Below are 21,443 nucleotides of genomic sequence, written 5' to 3' on the forward strand. Positions count from 1 at the left end.
GTTTTGTTTAAATTATTCTCCAGAACTGTGGAGACACATTTTGGCCGTTAAATCACACAAACATAAATATGTGAACGAACTGGAGCAGTGTTATTTTAGTATTATTTATATACCACTGTATTAATTAATATTTTTAATTAGCTTTTTTTTTTTATTAGTCATTTTTATTAAAATTTTTATTTTAATGTCATTTTTATTTTAATTAGTCATTTTTATTTTAATGTTTCTATTTAGCTTTAAATTATCAAATTATAAATTCAGTCAATTTTACTTTTAGTCATTTTAGTACTTAAACTTATTTTATTTCAGTTAGTTGCCAAGCCAACATTTCTTATTTTTAAGTTTTTCATCTAATTTATATATATATTTGTTTGGATTTTTTTTTTTTTTTTCAGTCAATAATTTTTAATAGTTTACCAGCTATGGAGGGCCAAATTACTTAAATTATTAAATAAATAAAGGTTAAAATATTTAAATAAACAGGACTGATGTGGAGCAAAATTGTTGATTCGATTGACGTTTCACAGAAATACTGGCTTGTGTATCAAATGTCATTTACCGTTGGCAAAAAAGTTTATTTTGGACCTTGGTCCAATATGGCCAGTATTTGAAATTATTATCATTATGAATGTTGCATTTTTATAAAAAAAAAATTCTAGGTAATGATTATTTTATTTCAAGTAACAAAATGTTTGGTAACACTTTAATTTAAGATGACGTAGTTACACGTTACTACATGTACTTACTATTGTAATAACAATAAATTATGCATTATGACATGCAACTAACCCTCAACCAAATCCTAATCCTACCCTAACCCTATAGTAAGTACATGTAGTTGCTTAATATTACTCAGTACTTAAATATATAATTGCACTGTAACAATGACACCTTAAAATAAAGTGTAACCCCAAACGTACATGTAGTTAATTAGTATTACTCAGTACTTATTTGAGTAAAATGTAACTGCATCACCTTAAAATAAAGTGCAACCAAATGTTTTTATGGTTTTAGTTTAACTATAATAACTCGATTGCTAACCAGTGTTGTTATTGAGAACTAAAACTATTTAAAAAAGGTTTGTGTTAACTGAAGTACAGCTGAAATAAAATAGATGCATGGTAATGTGAGCGATTCAATGGCTTGTGAAAGAACAAAACCACAGCTCCTTACAAAATGATCAAATATCGAATGTCATTTACCATTGGCAAGAGAGTTGGGTCCTGGTCCAATACACCAGTGTTTGAAATGATTTGCAACTTTCGTCTCTTTTCCAAACGGCTGCTAATGATGCATCGAAACGAATCGCTCTTGCCGTCTGAAAACAATGTATTGCAGTTTGGCACTTAGTCCTCCAGACTGCAGAAAAATGGCTTGTGTGCGAGGAGAAGAATTGATTTTCCTTGCATTTTTAATGAAATCATTGCATCAACCTGTGTCCAACAAGACACAGTGAAACTCTGGAGACTTGGGACATTGTTTATGGATCTCACAATGCACAAGCTTTCTGTGTTATTACACGATAGCTGCTATTACACAGTCGCCTGCATCATTGCTGGATTCCAAGCAAAGAGTGTAATTGTGTAAGTATCCCTCGGGACAAGTGTCCTGTCAAACCTATAGACTTTTTTGTTCAATGCCTCTCTACAAGAATAGATGCTGTCATACCAATATAACTACAGTAGGTGTGGGTGGGATGAGGTTTCAGTTGGGATACTAGCTTTAAAATGAGACAAAAGTCTGAAAGAATGCTGTCACACTGTCTTAGAGAAACCTCACCATCATTTTAATGAAATGTTCACTTTCTCACACACTTGATACGTGAGAGGATGTCACTGCATGCTTCCGCTTCAGGGAAGTCATTACACTTCGTGGCTGTGTCTCAAAACCTAGTGTGCAACCTATCTAGGTAGCATCTTGGACATCATATGCTGGTTTATATCACACCTAGATATGATTGGGCGTCATACCGGGCTAAAGCATTCAAAAACAACTCAAAAGATCAGTATAGATGGGCGACTCGATAGGTTTCGAGATGCAGACACTTGTGTATCTGATTATCTAAGTTGGTCTTTCTCGCTGTCCTTTCCATTCAATCAGTTTTTTGATCACATGACAGATGCTAACTAATAATGAATTGTTCATCCTATCCAATATGCTGACATTTTTATAAGCCAAACTGTTATTGCTAACCATTATTTTGAGATATTGAATTATTTTTTGAATTCACTGTAAATCACGGCTTCAAGGGGCTTATTGCTTTATTTTATATATTTTCCATTTTCGTTTAAAAAAATGTAAAATTGTGTTTTGAGTTTTTATTCATTTTCATTTTCAGGTTTAGTTTGTCATTTTAGTGCATCGTTAAACTAAAGGAAAATAAGTAATAATGCTGCCTCAGCAACTAGCTTAGTGTGTGTGTGTATATATATATATTCTTTATTTCAGTTAATGTTTATTTAAAGTAAAAATATAGTTTTATAGTATAGTTTTAGATGTTTTTGTTAATTGTAATAAACAGTAAAATAAGAAATGTTTCTTGGCAACTATAGCTGAAATAAAATAAGCTTTAAGTTATATATATATATATATATATATATATATATATATATTATTATTTCAGCCAATGTTTTTTAAGTAACAAAAATGTTTTTATAGTTTTAGTTTGTTAACTATAATAACCCAACTGCTAACCAGTGTTTTAATTAATAACTAAAACTAATGAAATAACGTTTGTTAACTGAAGCTGATGTAAATTAAAATATTAGATTTGAAATATTTGAACAAATTGAAAATTAAAAAATGTGTCCCTGGCAACTAACTAGAATAAAATATATGTTTAAGTTCAAGTACTAAATTTACAAATTAATTAAATAGGAATATTTTAAAAAATAAAATAAAAACACAACCTTACTAAAACAAACTAAAATTAAAACGAAATCTGTAAATACTTCAAAATATTAATACATTTATAGTCTAACAGTATATAAATAATAGTAAAATAACACTGTTTCTACTGCATTTGTCACCCAGTTTTGTGATGTTCAAGGTCTGATCTGAGTTGTTTGCTCTCTTGTGTTTACAGAGATTCTCCTGCATGTGTCTGTGCAAGTCTGAGATGTTTATGTGCCGTCAGTTGTAGCGTTTGCCCTGTGGTGCTTTCCAAAGATCTGCAACTAGAGCTACAAAAGCTTCTAGGGTTTCAGCATACGGTTTCAGCATACGGTTTCAAATGCAATTTCCTGCAGCGCAGGGAGACCTCTGGTGTTGAAATGTAGACTTCAACAGCTGCAAGCCCAGGTTCGTTTTCTCCTTCAACTTTTGTGATTGTTCTTATTTTTACATGTTCGGTCATGAAAACGTCTTCGCAGCTGTTCACCAGGTTGCGAGGATATTCAGAGTTTGATGAATGTGCTCATGACAAATTACCAGTGCCTTCAAGCACGTCCATACACATTAATACTTTATTGCACATTTCGATTTTTTTATGTTAACTCTAAATGCCACTGCTCATATGTCACTATTGTTCTGTGAAGCACAGCACCCCTCGGGCCCTATTCCTTTTTTAGGGAACCGTAAACTGGTTTGGGTTTAAAAATAACACGAGTATCTCATATGAAACCAGCTGGTGCTCTCAAAATGAACCGTTTCTTTATTTTGCACAGAAAATGCTCCTCATAAACTCCTAACACATCTGTTTCTGCAACCTTTATTTGCATTTGTCTGTCAGATTTTGCTGCGGTAGGCGTGCACAGGCGATCCATCAAATGCATTTGCATGGACATGGACAGGTCAGGCAATCTCTTTCGCAGTTTTCAGCTTCACAAACCTCATCTATCAGAGTTCACATTTTTACACGCCGTCACTTACAGATTGACCGAATGAGATAAAAGTTTGAAGGTGTTCACCACCAAGTTCTCCAAGTTAAAGATTAGCAGAATATTCCCACTGACGACTGTGGGAAAAACGCAAACCAGAGCCATGCATACCAACCCTGTGAGCGTTTCTCGCCTCAAGCAGGGACTTTCCCTTTCGGGAAGCCAACAGCGTTTTCCTCGAGATCTGTTAAAAACACATTGCTCTGTTTTGACCGCCAATGATGTGACCTCTGGGAGAAGATCGGTTTTAGACTGTGCAAACGTTGATGGCTTTTGTTTCTGGCTATAATTGTCTGCCAAACCGGTTTGGTGAGCACACAGGACATCATTCCCAGGACACGACCATCGTTGCTCACTGTAAACACACCCGGTCCTGTGAACGCCACAGCTGTCGGGTGTTTTTTCTGAGTCGACCAGATTAAGTGACATATGCATTTGCCTGAGGACACCATAGTCCTTTTTCTCGCCCATCTGTGTGTTTCTATACGAGTCAGACGGACTTCGGGACCTGAGCCGACCCAAGCTCCCCGTCAAACTCAACAGCACCACCATTGCAGGAAGAACCCAGGATAACTCATCCATGTCGGGAATGCATGTAACAAGGCATCCGCCTCTTCTCAAACAGGCTTCCACAGAGAACCGTTCCAGCGTCCAGTCATGACTGCAGTAGATGCCACTCACAATCCATGCTAGGAGACATCCAAAACAGCCAACAGTCCTAGAAAGACAATCAGATTCACTTGAATTTTGCTCCCAGCGTCCCGTGGTTCTCCTGTCTTGAGTACGCAGCAGATTTACCAGCAGCTCCACCGCGATCAGAGGCGGCGTCAGCAACAGCACGACTCCATAGGCCTGGCAGAGAAACAGCAGGAATCGAAGGGCGACGACATCCGAAGACACGTTAAACGGCATCAACCAGAACTCCGTGAGCCGGACGTAGAGCAGAAACACTGGAGGGACAGAAAACAGGCGTCAAACTGATGAGTTAAAGGAAAACGAGGAGAAAGTGTGTGGCTCTGCTTACGGGTGACGGCGAGGTCTGTGAATAACAGCAGGCAGCAGCAGCAAAGACTGACCGCAGTGATGGTGTGTGTGACTACAGACGGACACAACAGCACACTGCTCATCAGTTTACACACACACACACGGAGCGCAGCATCCAGAACACCCTCCATCTGCACAGAACAGACCAGTCAGGTGATGATGCACAAGAAAGTCAAATTATCCAGGCCCAAGATACATTAAAGTCAATATGAAATCAAATTGGTTTTCTTAATACACAGAACTGGTCTTATTGTGGAGGATTCATAATGGCATCTGATCTTATTTCCCCCCCAAAAATGTTTGAAATGTCTAACTTGTTCAACTTCTGTAATGTCTTCTATAACCTGTGTGTTTGTGTGTGTGTGTACTTGTACGACTATCTTTGTGTGAGGGCTGGTTTACGCATGTTTTATACTTTTATTTTCATACACACACACATATACGTACATACATGAAAATTGCAGTATAAAAAAAGCATGCATATCTAAATAATTAAATAAAATCAAGAGCATTTGGTCATAATGCCATAATTCCAGGGCCAGTCCGAGCTGATTCCTCACTCACCAGAAAGCAGAGATGAAGTAATGCAGCAAAGCCTGTGAGATCTGAGGTTCTTCACGTGATGCGGCGCTGAAACCACAGATCCCAGTGAAGCTCTAGCAAACAAGCTGGAGGAGCATTAGCCAAGGCACTTAGGAGACACTGAACACGCAGCACTCACTCATTCTTTGTGAGTTTTTCAGAGTGTGTGTGCATTTCTCTTCACCCTCCCCACCGGTGGGACGTGTCTAAACAGTCGAGCTCTCACCTGGACTCAAAAGCACGTGTCTGTGCAGTGGGAGTGTCAGTGCTAGACTAGATCTCACAGAAACCAGTCCATCTGCTTCCTCCTCAAGCACAGGTGTTCAGATGTGTGTGTGTGATGCAGATCTCGTGACACTGACAGCACACGTCACGGTTCATTGAGTCTTATTTGAAACACTGACGGTGTGGAGAACACTAAAGAGCTCCTGCAAGAACACTGAACGCTGTTTTAAAACCCTTGAATCCTGGAACGGTTAGACTGAAGCAGACTGTGCTCCCGCTGCCATCTATTGTTCAGTTAAGAGAATGACAATCAGCTAAGATACTACAATACTAAAAATGCTGGGTTGTTTTAACCCAATTTTGGGTCAAATATGGACTAACCCAACGTTGGGTTAAAAAATGCAATTTAAAAATGGACAAACCCAGCCGTTCCCATGCCCAACCCATGCCAAATGGACAAACCCAGCCCAACCCATGCCATTTTTAAATTGCATTTTTAACCCAATGTTTGGGTTAGTCCATATTTGACCCAAAAATGGGTTAAATCAACCCAGCATTTTTTAGAGTGATGAAAGGAAATTTACTTTAAAAATGTCAATGTTGCGCTTGCGCATCAACATAAATATCTTTTAATCTGAAGTCTTGTGCTTCTTAAAGGCTTGAAATTGGTTTTGCAGACAATTACAGATTGAGTTCACGGATTATAAACAGTGTAAACTATATTTTTTGAAAAGGATGAGTTCGAACAGATGAGGATAAGACAGGTTGTCAGCATCCTAAATTGTGATTAAAAAGTGGTAATTCACCCAAAAATGCAAATTATCCCATAATTTACTCACCCTCAAGCCATCCTAGGTGTATATGACCTTCTTTCAGCCGAACACAATCTGAGTTATATTAAAAATATCCTGGCTCTTCCAAGCTTTATAAAAAAAAGCGCATCCATCCATCATAAAAGTAATCCATGCGGCTCCAGGGGTTAATAAAGGCCTGAAGAGAAGCGATGCGTTTTTGTAAGAGACACATCCATATTTATAACTTTATAAACTATAATCACTGGCTTCCGTTAACGGCCGTATGCGAGTCTAGTTCCAGCAGAAGAGTGACCTCTGACCCGACACATGACGAGTGACCTCTGACCTTACATTGGACAAGTGACCTCTGACCTGACGCATGACGAGTGACCTTTGACCTCACGCATGAGTAGTGAGAAGTAGCATAAGCTTAGGTGAGAATAGATGCCTCTCGTGGCTCAAACAAATAGAGCTGGGCAACAAACTCAAGCTTCTCCAACATTTCTCTTTAAAAAATAATAAGTTTAGACTTCTAATTCCGCGTTCGTCAATACTTCCGCCAGAACTAGACTCTGGTACGGCTGTTACTAGAAGCCAGTGATTATAGTTTATAAAGTTATAAGCATGGATATTTTTATTACACAAACGCTTTGCTTCAGAAGGCCTTTATTAACCCTTGGAGTCATATAGATTACGTTTATGATGGATGGATGCGCTTTTTTGGGCCTCAAAATCTAAGGTACCATCCACTCCCATTATAAAGCTGGGAAGAGCCGGGATATTATTTAATATAACTCAGATTGTGTTTGACTGAAAGAAGAAAGTCATATACACCTATGGTTTAAGGGTAAGCAAATCATGGGATCATTTTTTTATTTTGGGGTGAACTCTCCCTTTAAGAAAATGTCCAGCGTGTGCAGAGCTGGAATCTTGACAAAGAAGCTCAAATGCGTTCATTTTTGTTGTTGTTGTTTGTTTCATATATTTAGGTCACTGCATAATTCTCATAACAATGGTATTTAATAGGTCTGATGACTTTATTTAGATATTGAAAATTGTAGCCTAAATAATAACTAGTAAATGTGTTCCAACTTTTGGCTGGTATAGAGTATATTGTTTTTGTCTGCACATCATATCTCTATTCTATTCCTACCCAAATGAATGCATATAAATGTTGATATTATATGTATATGCATATTATGTTATAAAAATGCGTATTATATGTTGGTCGTGAGACTGGCTGTGATCTGTTATGAGTCAGGCAATCCATATCTCAGTATCTCATCCATATCTCAGTGCCTGTAAATCACTTCCCGGACTTCTCAGAGGAATGGAATAAACACGAAATGATATCGAGTCATGATTTTGTGTGATTTTCTGGCTTGTGCTCTGCTGTATGTTTGATCATATATGGTTTCTCCTCTAGCTGTGTCTGCAGCACCAGAAGTGAACGACAGGCGACCCGGAAGGTCTGAACTCCCTCCGAAGGCAAAGCCGAAACAACATCTCAACCTTTCAATAAATCTAGTAAATCCACCGTCGAGGTCTGTAAGGTATGTCTGTGTGTCTCTTTTCATATTCACGAATGCATATATTTTTTTGACGTTTGCACGATGCAGTGAAACGATGCTAGTTACCACAGTCATTCGAGCGAGCAAAAAAGTTCAAATAAAAGAAAAAAAATCAAAAGCAGTTGCGTGTTGCAACAATATTCCCGTTGCGCTCTTCTGCATAATCGCGTCAGGATAGAAATGTTACATTTTCGCGGGAGGGATGCGCGTCTGTTTACATTTGTGTGTGTTTTTCGCATCGCATGATTGTTGTAGGAAGTCTCTCGTTTTTTTTTTTTCCTCCTCTCTGTTTTTTTTCTCCTCCAGCCGGGCTATTCAAACCTGCAGATCTAAGTAAACAATCATTCACACACTTAATGCAAATAATGCGGCGTTTTACGCGTCGCTCCTTTGATCTGAATTCACGCGCTTTATTTTTGTCGCTAAAAAAATTTGGGATCTGCAGAATATGGCGCCCTGTCCTTATAAAAATAAGACAGGCTGCCATTTTTGTTTTCCTTTTGTCTGAAATTTTTAATAAAACTGTCTGAGAATGCGGGAGAGGCAGACACCGGGGACCTGCACTTTCTGAAGCCACGATTTTGCGAGATTTTCCGGATCTTTTCAATTTGATGTTTGATCAAAGACGACGTGCTTTAATTGGGAATGATTTCAAGGATGCCGATAGAATAAAAGAAAAAAGTTGAGTAAGTTTTATCTCAGTTTATATCAAAGACTCAGAGGCGTGTCATTCCTCGCCAAAATGTGTATTTGATATTTACATGTTGTTTAAAGGTGCTTATTTGAGTATTAAATAGTTTTAAATGTTATAGGCAGCCTGTAACTCACAGACTTCTTTACCTCAGCGTCATTTAAATGAGACGAAAACTGGGGATATAGGAAGAAGTCTTTGTAGTTTGCGAGATTTAATTCTAAAATGGGTTACACTTTACACTGGGTTACATACTTACTATAGGGTTAGGTTTAGGGTTAGGCATGTAATTATGCATAATTTACTGTCATTACTATGGTAAGTACATGTAACAATGTAACAAGGACACTACTTACTATGGGGTTAGCTGCATGTAATTAAGTATAATTTATAATTATTACTATAGTAACTACATGTAACATATCTGTAACAATGGCACTGTAAAATAAAGTGTTACCCTAAAATGAATCATTCGACTATATTTTTAAAACTATATTTGTAATGCACCTCAGATTAATGCCAATCTAAGTACAGTTACATGGTACTTCCCTGTTTGTTTGTTATTTGGAGGACATTTACTATGGTAATACCATGATATTCTTGGAAATACTTACCAGATATGAATTTCAGTGCCACATTAATTATAAATTAGTTAGTGCAGATAAGCTATTTTGTATCTGAAAGTTTTTTTTTACAAAACAATGCATTTTAATGTCTTTATACTAGTATTCATACAACTAACAATCCAGCACTGTACCCTGGTTTCACCACAGTAATTTATTTTTATATAGAAAAATGATTCCTTGAAGTTGTTGCATTGAGCAAACAGGAACAATGACGCTCATCCTTCCGCTCAACCCAATCTTTACCTGCTCTGTTTTGCCCGTTGGGAACTCTGGACCTTTAGAAATGTTTCCATACGGTGTGATTACTTAAGGCGTATCATTTTCATACATTTCGTCTATGACACTGTGCTATGAATGTTTTGGCAGTGCTTATGGGTCTTGAGAGTGTTTGACTAAGGGGCCTTGCAGAGAAATTCATTTACCGCAGCCAAAAATAATAAAAGCGATATGTCCAGACCCTGCTGAATATTTCCTTAATGATGCTGAAAGGGTGTCTGTTACACTTCCTGCTAAAACTGAGGGGTAGAGTTTTCACTTTTCCATATGAATCAGACGCTGCAGTTGACATTTTTAGGTTTTAACATTCAGACACTCAAATATCATCATTTTCTTTTCTCCTTGTCACTTTGCAGTCAGTGTAGTTTTCAGATCGATGTAATAAAGTGCTTTTTGTTTATAAGCTTTCACTGTAAAAAATTATATGTTAAGGCAACATGTTTTTTTACTTTAACTCATCAAAATATTTTAAGCTATTTCAGCTTGTTTTTTAAGTTATCTTTCTTTTTTTTCTAAGTTATACGAGACTCAACGTGATTGTTAAGGTCAGTTTAATATGATTTAAGTTGACTTGCACAGCTATTTTGATTACTTAACAATTTAAGGCAGCAACAGAACTTAAGTTTTCAAGTTGAAATAGGTTGAAGTCTTTTACATTGTTGTGATAAGACTAACATAATCTGAAGAAGTTTGCACCATCACAGCAAAGCATATTTATTAAAAATGTTTTAATGCATTTGTATTTTGCCATAGCAATCCAACAAGCAATCCTCAAGTGTTGCATTAAGAAGTTATTTGTTTGATTTTCCCAATGGGCGTCACATTGAGGCATTATTTATTAATCTGCTATAGGTGTGTGAACTGGGTGAACTGAACAAATACTTGTTCTGTGTTGTATGATATTAATACCACTGTGTCATGAAAAATATGATGTAATGTACCAATGCATTTAAAGGCACAGTCTACAATTAATGTGTTAGTATTAGTGCAAGTCTTCAACAAAAAGATCTTCTGAACAATGGGAGTGATTCCATGTCACTGTAATAAAGCTTTACTATAACTCTGTACATGAAGCCAGATCCTAGTGTTTGATTAAATCAGAATTACATCTTTTAACAAACTTCTACTGGTCATGTTCTGTTAACTATTTTCTTGAATATCCTGTTTTATTCTCAAATATGACACCAGGGCTGCCAACTTTTGAGTTTAGCTTGGAGTGAGATTTTTTTTTTTTTTTGTCGGGGGGGGGGGGGGAATAAGTGTAATTGTGATTGTCAAAACATTTGGTAACTAAATAGAATTTTATGAAGTTTAGTGACAACATTACAATGTTTACATTGTACAATGACTGGTAGGATACAGTTTATATTATTGCTTGACACAAATTTCAAGATTTCAATTCCATTCTTGTGATTTGATTCCGATTTTGATTCAATATTGACTAATTTGGATACATGTTTATTTTAAATTTTATTTTTAAAAATAATCTCACCTAATGCTGTAAACATAGAGGGCCCAATCTGCTGGTATTATTAAAGGTTAAAAATAACATTAAATTAAATATAATGCAGTTTTTGTTATAATAACAATTATTTAATGACATAAGTAAAAATATAATAAATATGTAATATAGTGCTGCTCAGCAAAATCTCCTCTCTAGCTATTTTTTTCTATTCAATTAACATGCTATGGTCATTAAATGGCTTTCCTGAGGTAAATGTAAGGTTATGTGACATAATTGTTCTCCTGCTGTTATATTGACCTCTTTCTGTGGTTGAAAAACACTAATTGGTCGATATTATGTATACTTTCGGTAAGTTGTACTGCATCTTTAAATAAAAAAGTAACAGGTGATCGGTTCACGTGCACTTGAACTGAGGCGCTCAGCGATCTGTCACGTCACATTTACAAGCGCCAAAGGTATTTTTGTCTGAATTTCGTAATAAAATTGACGGAATCTAAGAGCTGAGAATTAGTTTAATATTAAAAGTATCTCTTTGCTCCGCAATTTTTCTGTGCGTGAGAAAATGGATGTGTGGCGTGAGAGCGTGTGAAAAGTGTCAATTGCGTGAGTCTCACGCTCAATGCGTGAGAGTTGGCAGCCCTGTGACACTTTATGGAAGTTAAATGGGTTGTGAATGTTATTTCTCAACTGATATACTGTTTAATTGAAGTTTTTTCCTTAGATTAGATCTGCATTTCTTATCAATATATATATATAGTCCGGGGAGGTCAGACCTAATCTATACAATACATATTTTCCTGTTTATTTCAGTCGCCTCAGTTTCATTCATTCACACATGAGCCGAGGGCCTTTAGTGAGAATTTGTACATTTTGTAAACAATCCCACAATCCTTGCTTGCTTTTCTTAGTATTGTCTTTCCCCTGGTTTCACAGACAAAGTTTAAGTCTAGTCCCAGACTAAAATGCATGTTTGAGCTGTTTTACCTGAACGCAACTTGCACTGACATATCTTGAAATATGTCACTGCCATTGTTTTGTCTCAAAATGTACACTAGTAATGTTACTTAAATGTCCTAATTGAACTAAGGCCTAATCCTGGCTCAATCTTAGCCTTGTCTGTGAAACCAGGCCATAATCTGGGAATCTTAGTAGCAAGGAATCAAAATTATATATGCAATCCCAAAAGGATCCATTTGGTTGGTTGCTATCCTAGGATTGGGCAAGTAATAGTGAATGACTTAAAGCATCATTAATCAAGTATGACTTTGTGTGTTTCAGAATGGCAGAACCTAGATTTAATAATCCATACTTCTGGCCTCCTCCACCTTCTATTCCTGGTCAGGTAAGAAAAATGAGCGTGCATCAATGGACAGACATAATTAATCCCTGTCTTTATATTTTTTTATTTACTTTAGTTCTAGACAACCAGTCTTCAGAATCATTGTTGTTTACTAGTTGTCTTAAGTAACAGATAAAGAGTGCAATTACTATATAACAGTCAGATCTTTCTCTAGACAGCAAATGCTCTTAACCTCGTAAAGACTGACATGTGAAATAATAGTAAAATTATTAGTTGTTTTGTTAAGTATTATATTTGATACATCAGTGTTTTATGGCTCATATATGAAGCTCATAGGAGGAAAAACACCTCATTTTATTCAAAGGCCCAAACTGAGCAAAAATAGGCAATTGCTGATATTTATACGGTATAAAAGACTATTTATATAAAATGCATATAAATATCATTTGTCATTTGTCACACACAATATATCTTGGTAAGATGATACTTGAATGCTTAGTTTTTTTATTGTGGAGGGAAACATGTAATACAAGGCAATACAATGATGATTAAGAGATGTACAAATAAAAAAGCCTGATGAGTCATATTTGAAATTCACATTTTCTAATTTTCTAAACAATGATGTATGAATAATCAAGTAAACCTAAGTTTCTTCAGTCCAGTAGGTATTTATCTTGAAATATTACTAACAATTTAAAAGTTATTCTTTCATTTCACAGAAAAGTTTTTAGAATGATACTAAAAGGTGTTTTACTCGCTAAAAAAAGTAAAAATGATCAATCAGACGACAGAAGGCATGTAGTAGATTTTTCATGTTGATCATTTAAAGGCCTAAAATAATGCACATCAAGCATGATACAGCAGGCTTTATAGGGTTAAACATGAGTTCTTCTCATCATGTCGGAACCATCAGGTTGATCTCACTTTTTCCCAGCTGGATAATCTCGTGCTGATCAACAAGATCAAAGAACAGCTAATGGCGGAGAAAATCAGACCTCCACACCTGCCGCCCACTTCTGTCCCTTCCCAGCAGCCCTTGCTGGTTCCACCCACGTCCACAGAAGGCGGGCAGCACAATATATCGACGCCCAAGCTGCAGCAGATGCCAGGACTCCACGTGCACAACAGCTCCCAGCCCGACATCGCCCTGCACGCCCGACCCGCCTCCAGCTCCGTCGCAGGTAAACCCTCACGGCATGGAGCAGAGCTGCTCACTGACACGCGTGCGCACTGCTAACTGTGCACTTCACTCGGGCAGGTCGTATTCTGGGTGACGTCAACTTGAATCTGGACGATAAGACTGCCATTAAAGCAAGGGGATTGTGGGAAGACTGGCATTTGCGGCAAATCATAGACCAGCCATCCAGAGCCAATCATCTTTCAGGTATGTGCATGTAAAATATTGTAATTGTTTAATGCAATTATGTTTTTGCCATTATATACTTATAGAGGACCTATTATGCTTTTTTCCATATTCAATTTTCTTTAGTGTGTAATGTTGCTGTGTGAGGTCTGCTAAGTTCCAAAGCACAAAGTCCCTCCAGCGGGACTGAGTATGAGTTCTTCTCTATATCTGTTTCTGAACTCCCTGAAACGCCTCCATTGTAGTCTTGAGTTTTCTTCTGGGAATGAACATGTCACAATATTCCTCATTTAAATAATTCCTGTAGAGGCATATGCAAATTAAAGGGGCGGGGCTTGATTGAGTTAGTAAGTAGTGTGTTGAAACTCACGATTATGATAAGGGGCGGTACATTTTCCAAACACACTCGAAGCCCTTGACCAATCATAACACACTGCTCCAGCCGACCAATCAGAGCACATTGTGCTTTTTCGGAAGGAGGGGCTTCATCGAGACAGGAACTAAACAGAGCGTTACTGACAGACTGGGAAAAGAGGTGCTGCAACAATGGAGAATATGTGAAAAACAATGAACATTCAAGCATGAAAACCTGTTGTAGTAGAGCCCAAAAATAAAATCAAGACTTTGTAAAAGTGCATAATATGGCCTCTTTAATTGAGGTATATTTTCAGGACTGTCACTGACATCTTCTCGAACTGCCAACCTCAACACGTCAGAGAGCGTGACGCCGACCACCCCGACCACTCCAACCACCAGCAGTCAGACTCTCTCCCCAAACCTCATCTCAGGACTGGCCGGCGGGCCCGGGATGGAGGCTTTCAAAAACAGCGGAGGACTGGCAGGACTGCTGGGTCCACCTCCCAAGAGCATAGGACGAGGTCGCAAAAAGATCAAAGCTGAAAACTCCTCTGGGCCGCTCTTAGTCGTTCCCTACCCGATCCTGGCCTCTGGAGTCGACCAATCATCTGGCGGCATCCCTGCCAAAGAGGGCAAAACATACAGGTAGAAGTTGAAGGGTGCATTTCATGATGATTTATGTTTAAACGAACACTTCGGCCCAAAATTAAGATATTCTCCTCTAGTATTGCTCTCATATTTCAGGACATTTATTGCATGGATTTCATTTGCATTGAGATGTGGTGCATCAAGACAGTAAAGGTGCAAAGTCATGGGTTCGATTCCCAGGGAATGCATGAACTGATAAATTGCTTACTTTGAATAAGAACAAATAAAAGATAAAAGCGTCTGCCAAATTCATAAATGTTATTTAAATAGCAGTGTTATAGCGATTTAAAATAGTTGTCTTTTTGCACAATTCTGCACAATTTGGCCAAATAATTTGTGGTTATGAATTAATTTTAATTTAATTAATTTAATTTAAGAAAAATAATAATAATTCTATTGTACAATACAACTGCAAAATTACAATTCAAATTTTTATGGCTGTTTTAATTTCTTTATTTTCAAAAGTTAAAGCTTTTATTTAGTCAGAACGATCTTAAAGCTTCTCTTCTGTTGACAACAGCCGGTTTATAAGTTTGGAAAGATGGTTGGCGCATGTTGTGTTGCTAAATGCTTGAGTGGATCAGCATTTACTGTGAACACACAGTGCGCATATTTATTTAATATTTATCTGATTTGATAATCAGCCAATGTCGTGATTCCGTTTTAATCCTGCAGCCCTAGATGTAAATATTGATGAATGATAACGATGATGAACATCAAACAGCATTGATTTTTTGTGTGTCTCATCTTGGTTTGATCTCTTGGTCCAAATCCAAATTGAATTGAATTCCCTTCCCCTGCGAGTGTCTTTTCACCGTTATATATGGCTCCAAACTGCAGTATATGTCATCTATAGAGATTAGCTTCCATAAATTGCTTTTATACCATTTGCAAACAGTGCTAACCACATAAGCCATTCTCCTGAGTCCCCCACATACCCCCATTTTCAAAAAATTAATAGTTTTTTTTCTTAACATTTTGCAGATGTAAAGTGTGTCCGCTGACGTTCTTCTCCAAGTCGGACATGCAGATACACTCCAAGTCCCACACAGAAGCAAAGCCCCACAAGTGCCCTCACTGCACCAAGTCCTTCGCCAACGCGTCCTACCTGTCTCAGCACCTGCGCATTCACCTGGGAGTGAAGCCTTATCACTGCTCCTACTGCGAGAAATCCTTCCGCCAGCTCTCCCACTTACAGCAGCACACCAGGTACTGTAAGAGCTTGTGTCGACAAGCGTGCTGTGTACAAATACAACTAGTGATCGCATGGTATTACCAGAATGAACTAGGATATTTCGAGATTGTAAGACATTTAATCTTGTGTTTTGACATTTTCCATCACATTGTGTTTGTTTTTTGCATTCTACAGAATCCACACAGGTGATCGGCCGTATAAATGTCTCCATCCAGGCTGTGAAAAGGCCTTCACGCAGCTCTCCAATCTGCAAGTAAGACCCAAATATCGTTCACATACTTCATTAAAGGGATAGTTCACACAAAAATGAAAATTCTGTCATTAATTATTCACCCTCATGTCATTCCAAACCCATAAGACATTCGTTCATCTTCAGAACACATGAAGATTTTTCATTTTGACGCTTCAAAAAGTTCATAAAGAGCCCAAATTTTCTGAAGAGACTCGATCACTTTATATGATGAACAGACTGAATTTAGGCTTTTATTCACATATAAACATTGATCGACTCACACATCAGTTGTGGTAAACGGAAGCTCAATCATGTTCGCTAGATGTGAGAGAACCAATGAGGTTCATTCTCGTGTTACACAGCACGTTTGAGCTTCAGTGAGAACCAATGAGGTTTGTTCTTGCGCGTCAAGCAAGTTCGGTTGAGCTTCTGTCTAAGTTCGCTGATCAGTGGTTATATGTAAATGAAAGTCTAAATTTAATTTGTTCATCATATACAGTGATTTAAGTGATCTTAACCACTCAATTCATATGGATTAGTTTTACGATCGCTTTATGAACCCTTTGAAGCGTCAAAGTGGTAGTTGCGTAGCTGTCAATGGAGGGACAGAAAGCTCTCAGATTTCATCAAAAAGATCTTCATTTGTGTTCTGAAGATGAACGAAAGTCTTACGGGTTTGGAACGACATGAGGGAGAGTAAATAATGGCAGAATTTTCATTTTTAGGTGAACTCACTAACTATAATAACCCTGACCTCAATCCACCTGGATTCTGTCATCGGTCTGTGTGAGTGTGTGTTGGTGTATAACAAGAGCGTTGTGTTTCTGCAGTCCCACCAGAGATCACATAATAAAGACAAGCCTTACAAGTGCTCCAACTGTTACCGCGCTTACTCTGACTCCGCCTCCCTCCAAATCCACCTGTCGGCTCACGCTATCAAAAACGCCAAGGCGTACTGTTGCAGCATGTGCGGTCGAGCCTACACCTCTGTGAGTACATCATCTTCAGTGTTCTCAAACTCTCAGACCCAGAACGTGTGGCATGCTGGATGTGCAAAAAATGCTTTTAGAATTAATATTCATGCAGCATTTATGACCTTACATTATTTGAGAGATTAAAAAATGCAGGATCATTTAAAAAAAAAGAAGAAAAAAAAGTCTATGCATAAAGGTTATTAAAATAATGGGGGGGGGGGGGTGAAATGGTGACTAGTTACAGTAAATGCAATTCATATATTTGAAATAAAACAAAATTCAGATTTTTAGCATCATTATTTATTAAAAATGTAAAGCTATTTGAACAGTTTCAGAACAAATAGAAATATGATTATGTAAAATAAAATGTGACCATTTAAATGAAATGTTTTTTTTTAATTTAAATATCTTATTTATTTAAAGTTTATTTTAAACTTACCAAGTAATACCACAGGTTGAGATGCGCTGGGATGTTAACCTTTTTTTTAAAAATAGATCCAGAATTAGAAATGTAAAATAAAAAGTGAGACATTTTATGTGACAATTGGTATTTTAAATATATTTATTTAAATGTCCACAGTACCACAGTTTGAGAACCAATGGGATGTGTCATTTCCAGTTAAATCGACTCTTTTAGGATTTAGTGAACATGTTCAGGCAGTTTATAGTCTTTTAGCAATATATGCAATCATTGTTTTTCATGCACATCTTTAATCTTGTGATATAACGTCCCTTCCCAGGAGACCTACCTTATGAAGCACATGTCCAAGCACACGGTGGTAGAACATCTGGTGAGTCAACACTCGCCGCAAAGGACCGATTCCCCCAACATTCCCGTTCGCATTTCCCTCATCTGAGCTCCCGGTCCTGCGGTCAGTCTTTCCCAATCTTGGCATAAGCAAGCAAAATCGCCTGTTCTCGGTGGTTTGACTTTTTTTTTTGTGTGTGTGTGTGTGTGTGTGTGTGTGTGTTTGTTAGTTTGTTTAATTTTTGAGAACATTCCAAAAGGTATTAGACTGTGTGGATAGAAGCTCAAAACACAGCAGCGATTTCGGAAGGTTCTATTACACGCGTTACTCTTCTTGAACTCATTGTTGAGTTGAGAAGGAATAATCGGGAAATCCAAAGATGGTTTCACAGCACTTTCAGGCCACACAGGTTTGGCTTTAAACGTTTCTGGTCTGTTATGACAATAAAGGCATTGCTCTTGGCAGCTAAACGTTTGGGACTGTAGGTATTATGCATTATAAAATCAGAAGACATACATTGTATGTTTTAAGCTTGGACCAAGTCCAGTACCTCCTCTCATATTTTTCTATGCTGTCTGGGAAAACCCCCTTCTCTTGGGCAACTCAGAGTTGGTTTAGAGACCAATGGTCTTGTGTTTTGATAATGTCAATCGTAAAATGTTTTTCTTTCCTTGCTCGTAGGGAAATTGTACTAAAAATAAGTTTAGCATTCAAGTAAACTTCTCAAGAGGACTGTTATAAATCTGCAGAGGACTTTACTGACAAATCAGCACATTTAAGATGTTTTCCAAGATTCATCTTAGTGCTTTACAAAAATGTTTTGTGGTCTGGTGCCAAAAATTAAACATGAAAATGGCGTTTTGGCGTGAACACGTACAGCGTTTAGAATTCACACTTTAAAAAAGTGTAAACTTGCACCAACTCAAAGCCCCTGCGTTATGTTACGGATGTCAGCATGCATTTGACATTCTAGATGGGTGAAAACTGTCAGGAAATGTCCACAATCTTATATTTTGCATAAAGAAAATGAAGGTTTTTATTTTTTTTATTTTTTTATTACAGGCAGTATTTTCATCCCCTTATTATTTAAATTGTAGAGTACATTTGTACGTATGGTAGTATTTGATAGTATTTGTTGTATCGGTAACACTTTACAATAAGGTCTCACTTGTTAACATTAGTTAACTAACATGAACTAATAGTGAGCAATGTATTTTTCATTAATCTTTGTTATACTATGGGACTGTTGAATGCTTGAATCTGATTGGTTTGTTATACTATGGGACTGCTGAATGCTTGAATCTGATTGGTTGACGAATGTTCTAAGGCGAGCGATTATGTATAAAGTAGTTCCAGGCAGGTTTTTACCACATTACAGTTCCATATCACTCCGCCAAATGATTTCTGTTATTTCAAAGGTCCTTACAGCTTACAACAACAAAAGAACCAAACCCACATCGAAACTGACCAAGCAAATAAATATAGTAAACAATAGGATAAAAACAACAGAATATTTCTATGTAGAGAACGCTCATACTCTCTTTCTCCTGCTTTCTCTCCCACTCAAACACACTTAATGTTCGTTAATAAAAATACAGTTGTTCATTGTTTGTTCATGTTAGTTCACAGTGCATTAACTAATGTTAACAAATACAACTAAATGCTGTAGAAGTATTGTTCATTGTTAGTTTGTGTAGTACAACTAATGTTAACGAATGAAACCTTATTGTAAAGTGTTACCATTGTACTAAACTTATTTCATGCTTTTATTTTAATATTAATATTAATTTGGAATACAAAATGATGTCCAGACAGTTTTTATTACTTTATTACAGTAAATGAGATTTAATTTTATTTTCACTTATTTTTTTCTACTGGTTTGGGGGGATTTTAGGAGAAAAAAATCCCAGCGCTCCTACAAAACAGGCTTCATTTTCTTTTATTCATAATACAAATTCCTATTTTTTCTTTTGATTTTGGGTTGAAATATAATGTGGACATGTTCTTGAAATTCAGCCATATGCCGTTTTAAATTTCACACAGGACAGAACAATATTAGGGGGAAAAAACAGCTGGATTACAATGCAGAGTTGCCCATGAGATTTGTGTAGCTGAATCGATGTCTAGAATACCTCCTTGGCTTATTATACATGTTTATACTTATTACCATGTTTAAAATATTAACAACTAACATGTTAATTTTACACATTTTAAGCCTTAACCATTTTATCACTAGTTGTTTACCATCACATTTTATATATTTTATACCATATTGGTGTTTACTTGTGTATTCAGTACTTTTTATGTAATTTTATTTCCTAGCATGAACATGCTGTAAATAAACTATACAGTACTTAAGTGTTAACCAGTTTATATAAAATGACTACATGTCTAGTTATTATAAAATATACCTTTTTAATTGTCTTGAAATGTGGTACTCGATAAGATTTGCCTTGGCTGCTACATGCAAAGTCAAGACACGCCGATGGAACGGACTTTGTAAAAGTAAGCAAATAAATATATGAGAAAATTCTGCATCGGTGTATGTTTATGCATGCTAGGGTATCACAAATACTTTTACCTCTGATTATTAAGTCAATGCATTGATGTTAGTGAGACTTTTCCTGCTGAAAACAATGCGGACAGGACGTCAATGTTGAAAACTGATCTTCATGTCACTTTGGATGAAGTCATCTGTATTATGACAAAAAGGGAAAGAGGAGAAGCTTCTGTCCCATTAGAGCAGTTCACACTTCCCATTTGTCCAATACTGCAGATATACTCTCAGGTAAGCCAATTACTGACTAATAATAGAATTAATAATGCTCAGTGGTTTCTAGTATGTTGATATCCAGAGTTACACATTTCTGTTTTGGTGTCGGTGAAAGGGAACTTAAAACAGACTTAGATTAAACAGAACAATATACGCTAATAGTTATCGTTCTTAGTGTGAACGGGCCTTTAAAGACGGCACACATGTGACCCTGGACCACAAAACCAGTCACGAGTCGCACGGGTATATTTGTGGCAATAGCCAACAATACATTGTATGGGTCAAAATTGTCGATTTTTCTTTTATGCCAAAAAATCATTAGGATATTAAGTAAAGATCATGTTCCATGAAGATATTTTGTAAATTTCCTACCGTAAATATATAAAACATTTATTTTTGTGAGTGAATGCAGCACAATCGAGAACATAAATGCACATGAAAAACATGATTTTCTCAATGTTTCCAGATTTTCTAATAGTTGTATCTCTGCCAAATATTGTCCTATCATAACAAACCACACATCAATGGAAAGCTTATTTATTCAGCTTTCACATGATGTATAAATCTCAATTTCAAAAAATTGACCCATGTGACTGGTTTTGTCGTCCAGGGTCACATATTGGACGTCTTATTGACTGGCTGCCCTGTCATTGTCAATGATGTTCTCGCATGAGGAAAAAGGGAAGGTTTTTTGAGATAA

At 36.9% G+C, this 21,443-nt stretch overlaps 2 protein-coding genes across 8 annotated transcripts; one reads left to right on the plus strand and one right to left on the minus strand.

The window, feature by feature from the left end:
* Nucleotides 1-3,447: 3,447 nt before the first annotated feature.
* Nucleotides 3,448-5,674, minus strand: LOC311074731 (uncharacterized protein). Of its 2 annotated transcripts, XM_084101598.1 has the most exons (3): nucleotides 5,487-5,674; nucleotides 4,903-5,053; nucleotides 3,448-4,828 (listed from the first exon to the last, which is right to left on the minus strand). In XM_084101598.1, exons 2-3 carry the CDS (start codon nucleotides 5,051-5,053, stop codon nucleotides 3,867-3,869), a joined length of 1,113 nt encoding a protein of 370 aa, XP_083957724.1. In that variant the 5' UTR covers nucleotides 5,487-5,674; the 3' UTR covers nucleotides 3,448-3,866. The 2 variants fall into 2 exon arrangements, with proteins under 2 accessions (XP_083957724.1, XP_083957725.1); XM_084101599.1 differs by lacking the exon at nucleotides 5,487-5,674 and having other exon boundaries at nucleotides 3,631-4,828; nucleotides 4,903-5,181.
* A 2,291-nt stretch (nucleotides 5,675-7,965) lies between these two features.
* znf362a (zinc finger protein 362a) lies at nucleotides 7,966-20,505 on the plus strand. 6 transcript variants are annotated; one of them, XR_014604327.1, is made up of 10 exons: nucleotides 7,969-8,076; nucleotides 12,431-12,494; nucleotides 13,387-13,633; nucleotides 13,711-13,836; nucleotides 14,487-14,817; nucleotides 15,805-16,029; nucleotides 16,190-16,268; nucleotides 17,078-17,236; nucleotides 17,962-19,107; nucleotides 19,705-20,496. XR_014604327.1 is itself a non-coding variant. In XM_084101323.1 (9 exons), exons 2-9 carry the CDS (start codon nucleotides 12,432-12,434, stop codon nucleotides 18,076-18,078), a joined length of 1,347 nt encoding a protein of 448 aa, XP_083957449.1. In that variant the 5' UTR covers nucleotides 7,966-8,076; nucleotide 12,431; the 3' UTR covers nucleotides 18,079-20,505. The 6 variants fall into 6 exon arrangements, 4 of the variants coding, with proteins under 4 accessions (XP_083957449.1, XP_083957447.1, XP_083957450.1 ...); XR_014604328.1 differs by lacking the exon at nucleotides 7,969-8,076 and adding an exon at nucleotides 8,438-8,780 and having other exon boundaries at nucleotides 13,366-13,633; nucleotides 17,962-19,113; nucleotides 19,705-20,505; XM_084101323.1 differs by having other exon boundaries at nucleotides 7,966-8,076; nucleotides 17,962-20,505.
* Nucleotides 20,506-21,443: the final 938 nt, after the last annotated feature.

This window comes from Abramis brama, assembly GCF_963993115.1.
Source record: "Abramis brama genome assembly, chromosome: 23".
Lineage (NCBI taxonomy): Eukaryota > Metazoa > Chordata > Actinopteri > Cypriniformes > Leuciscidae > Abramis > Abramis brama.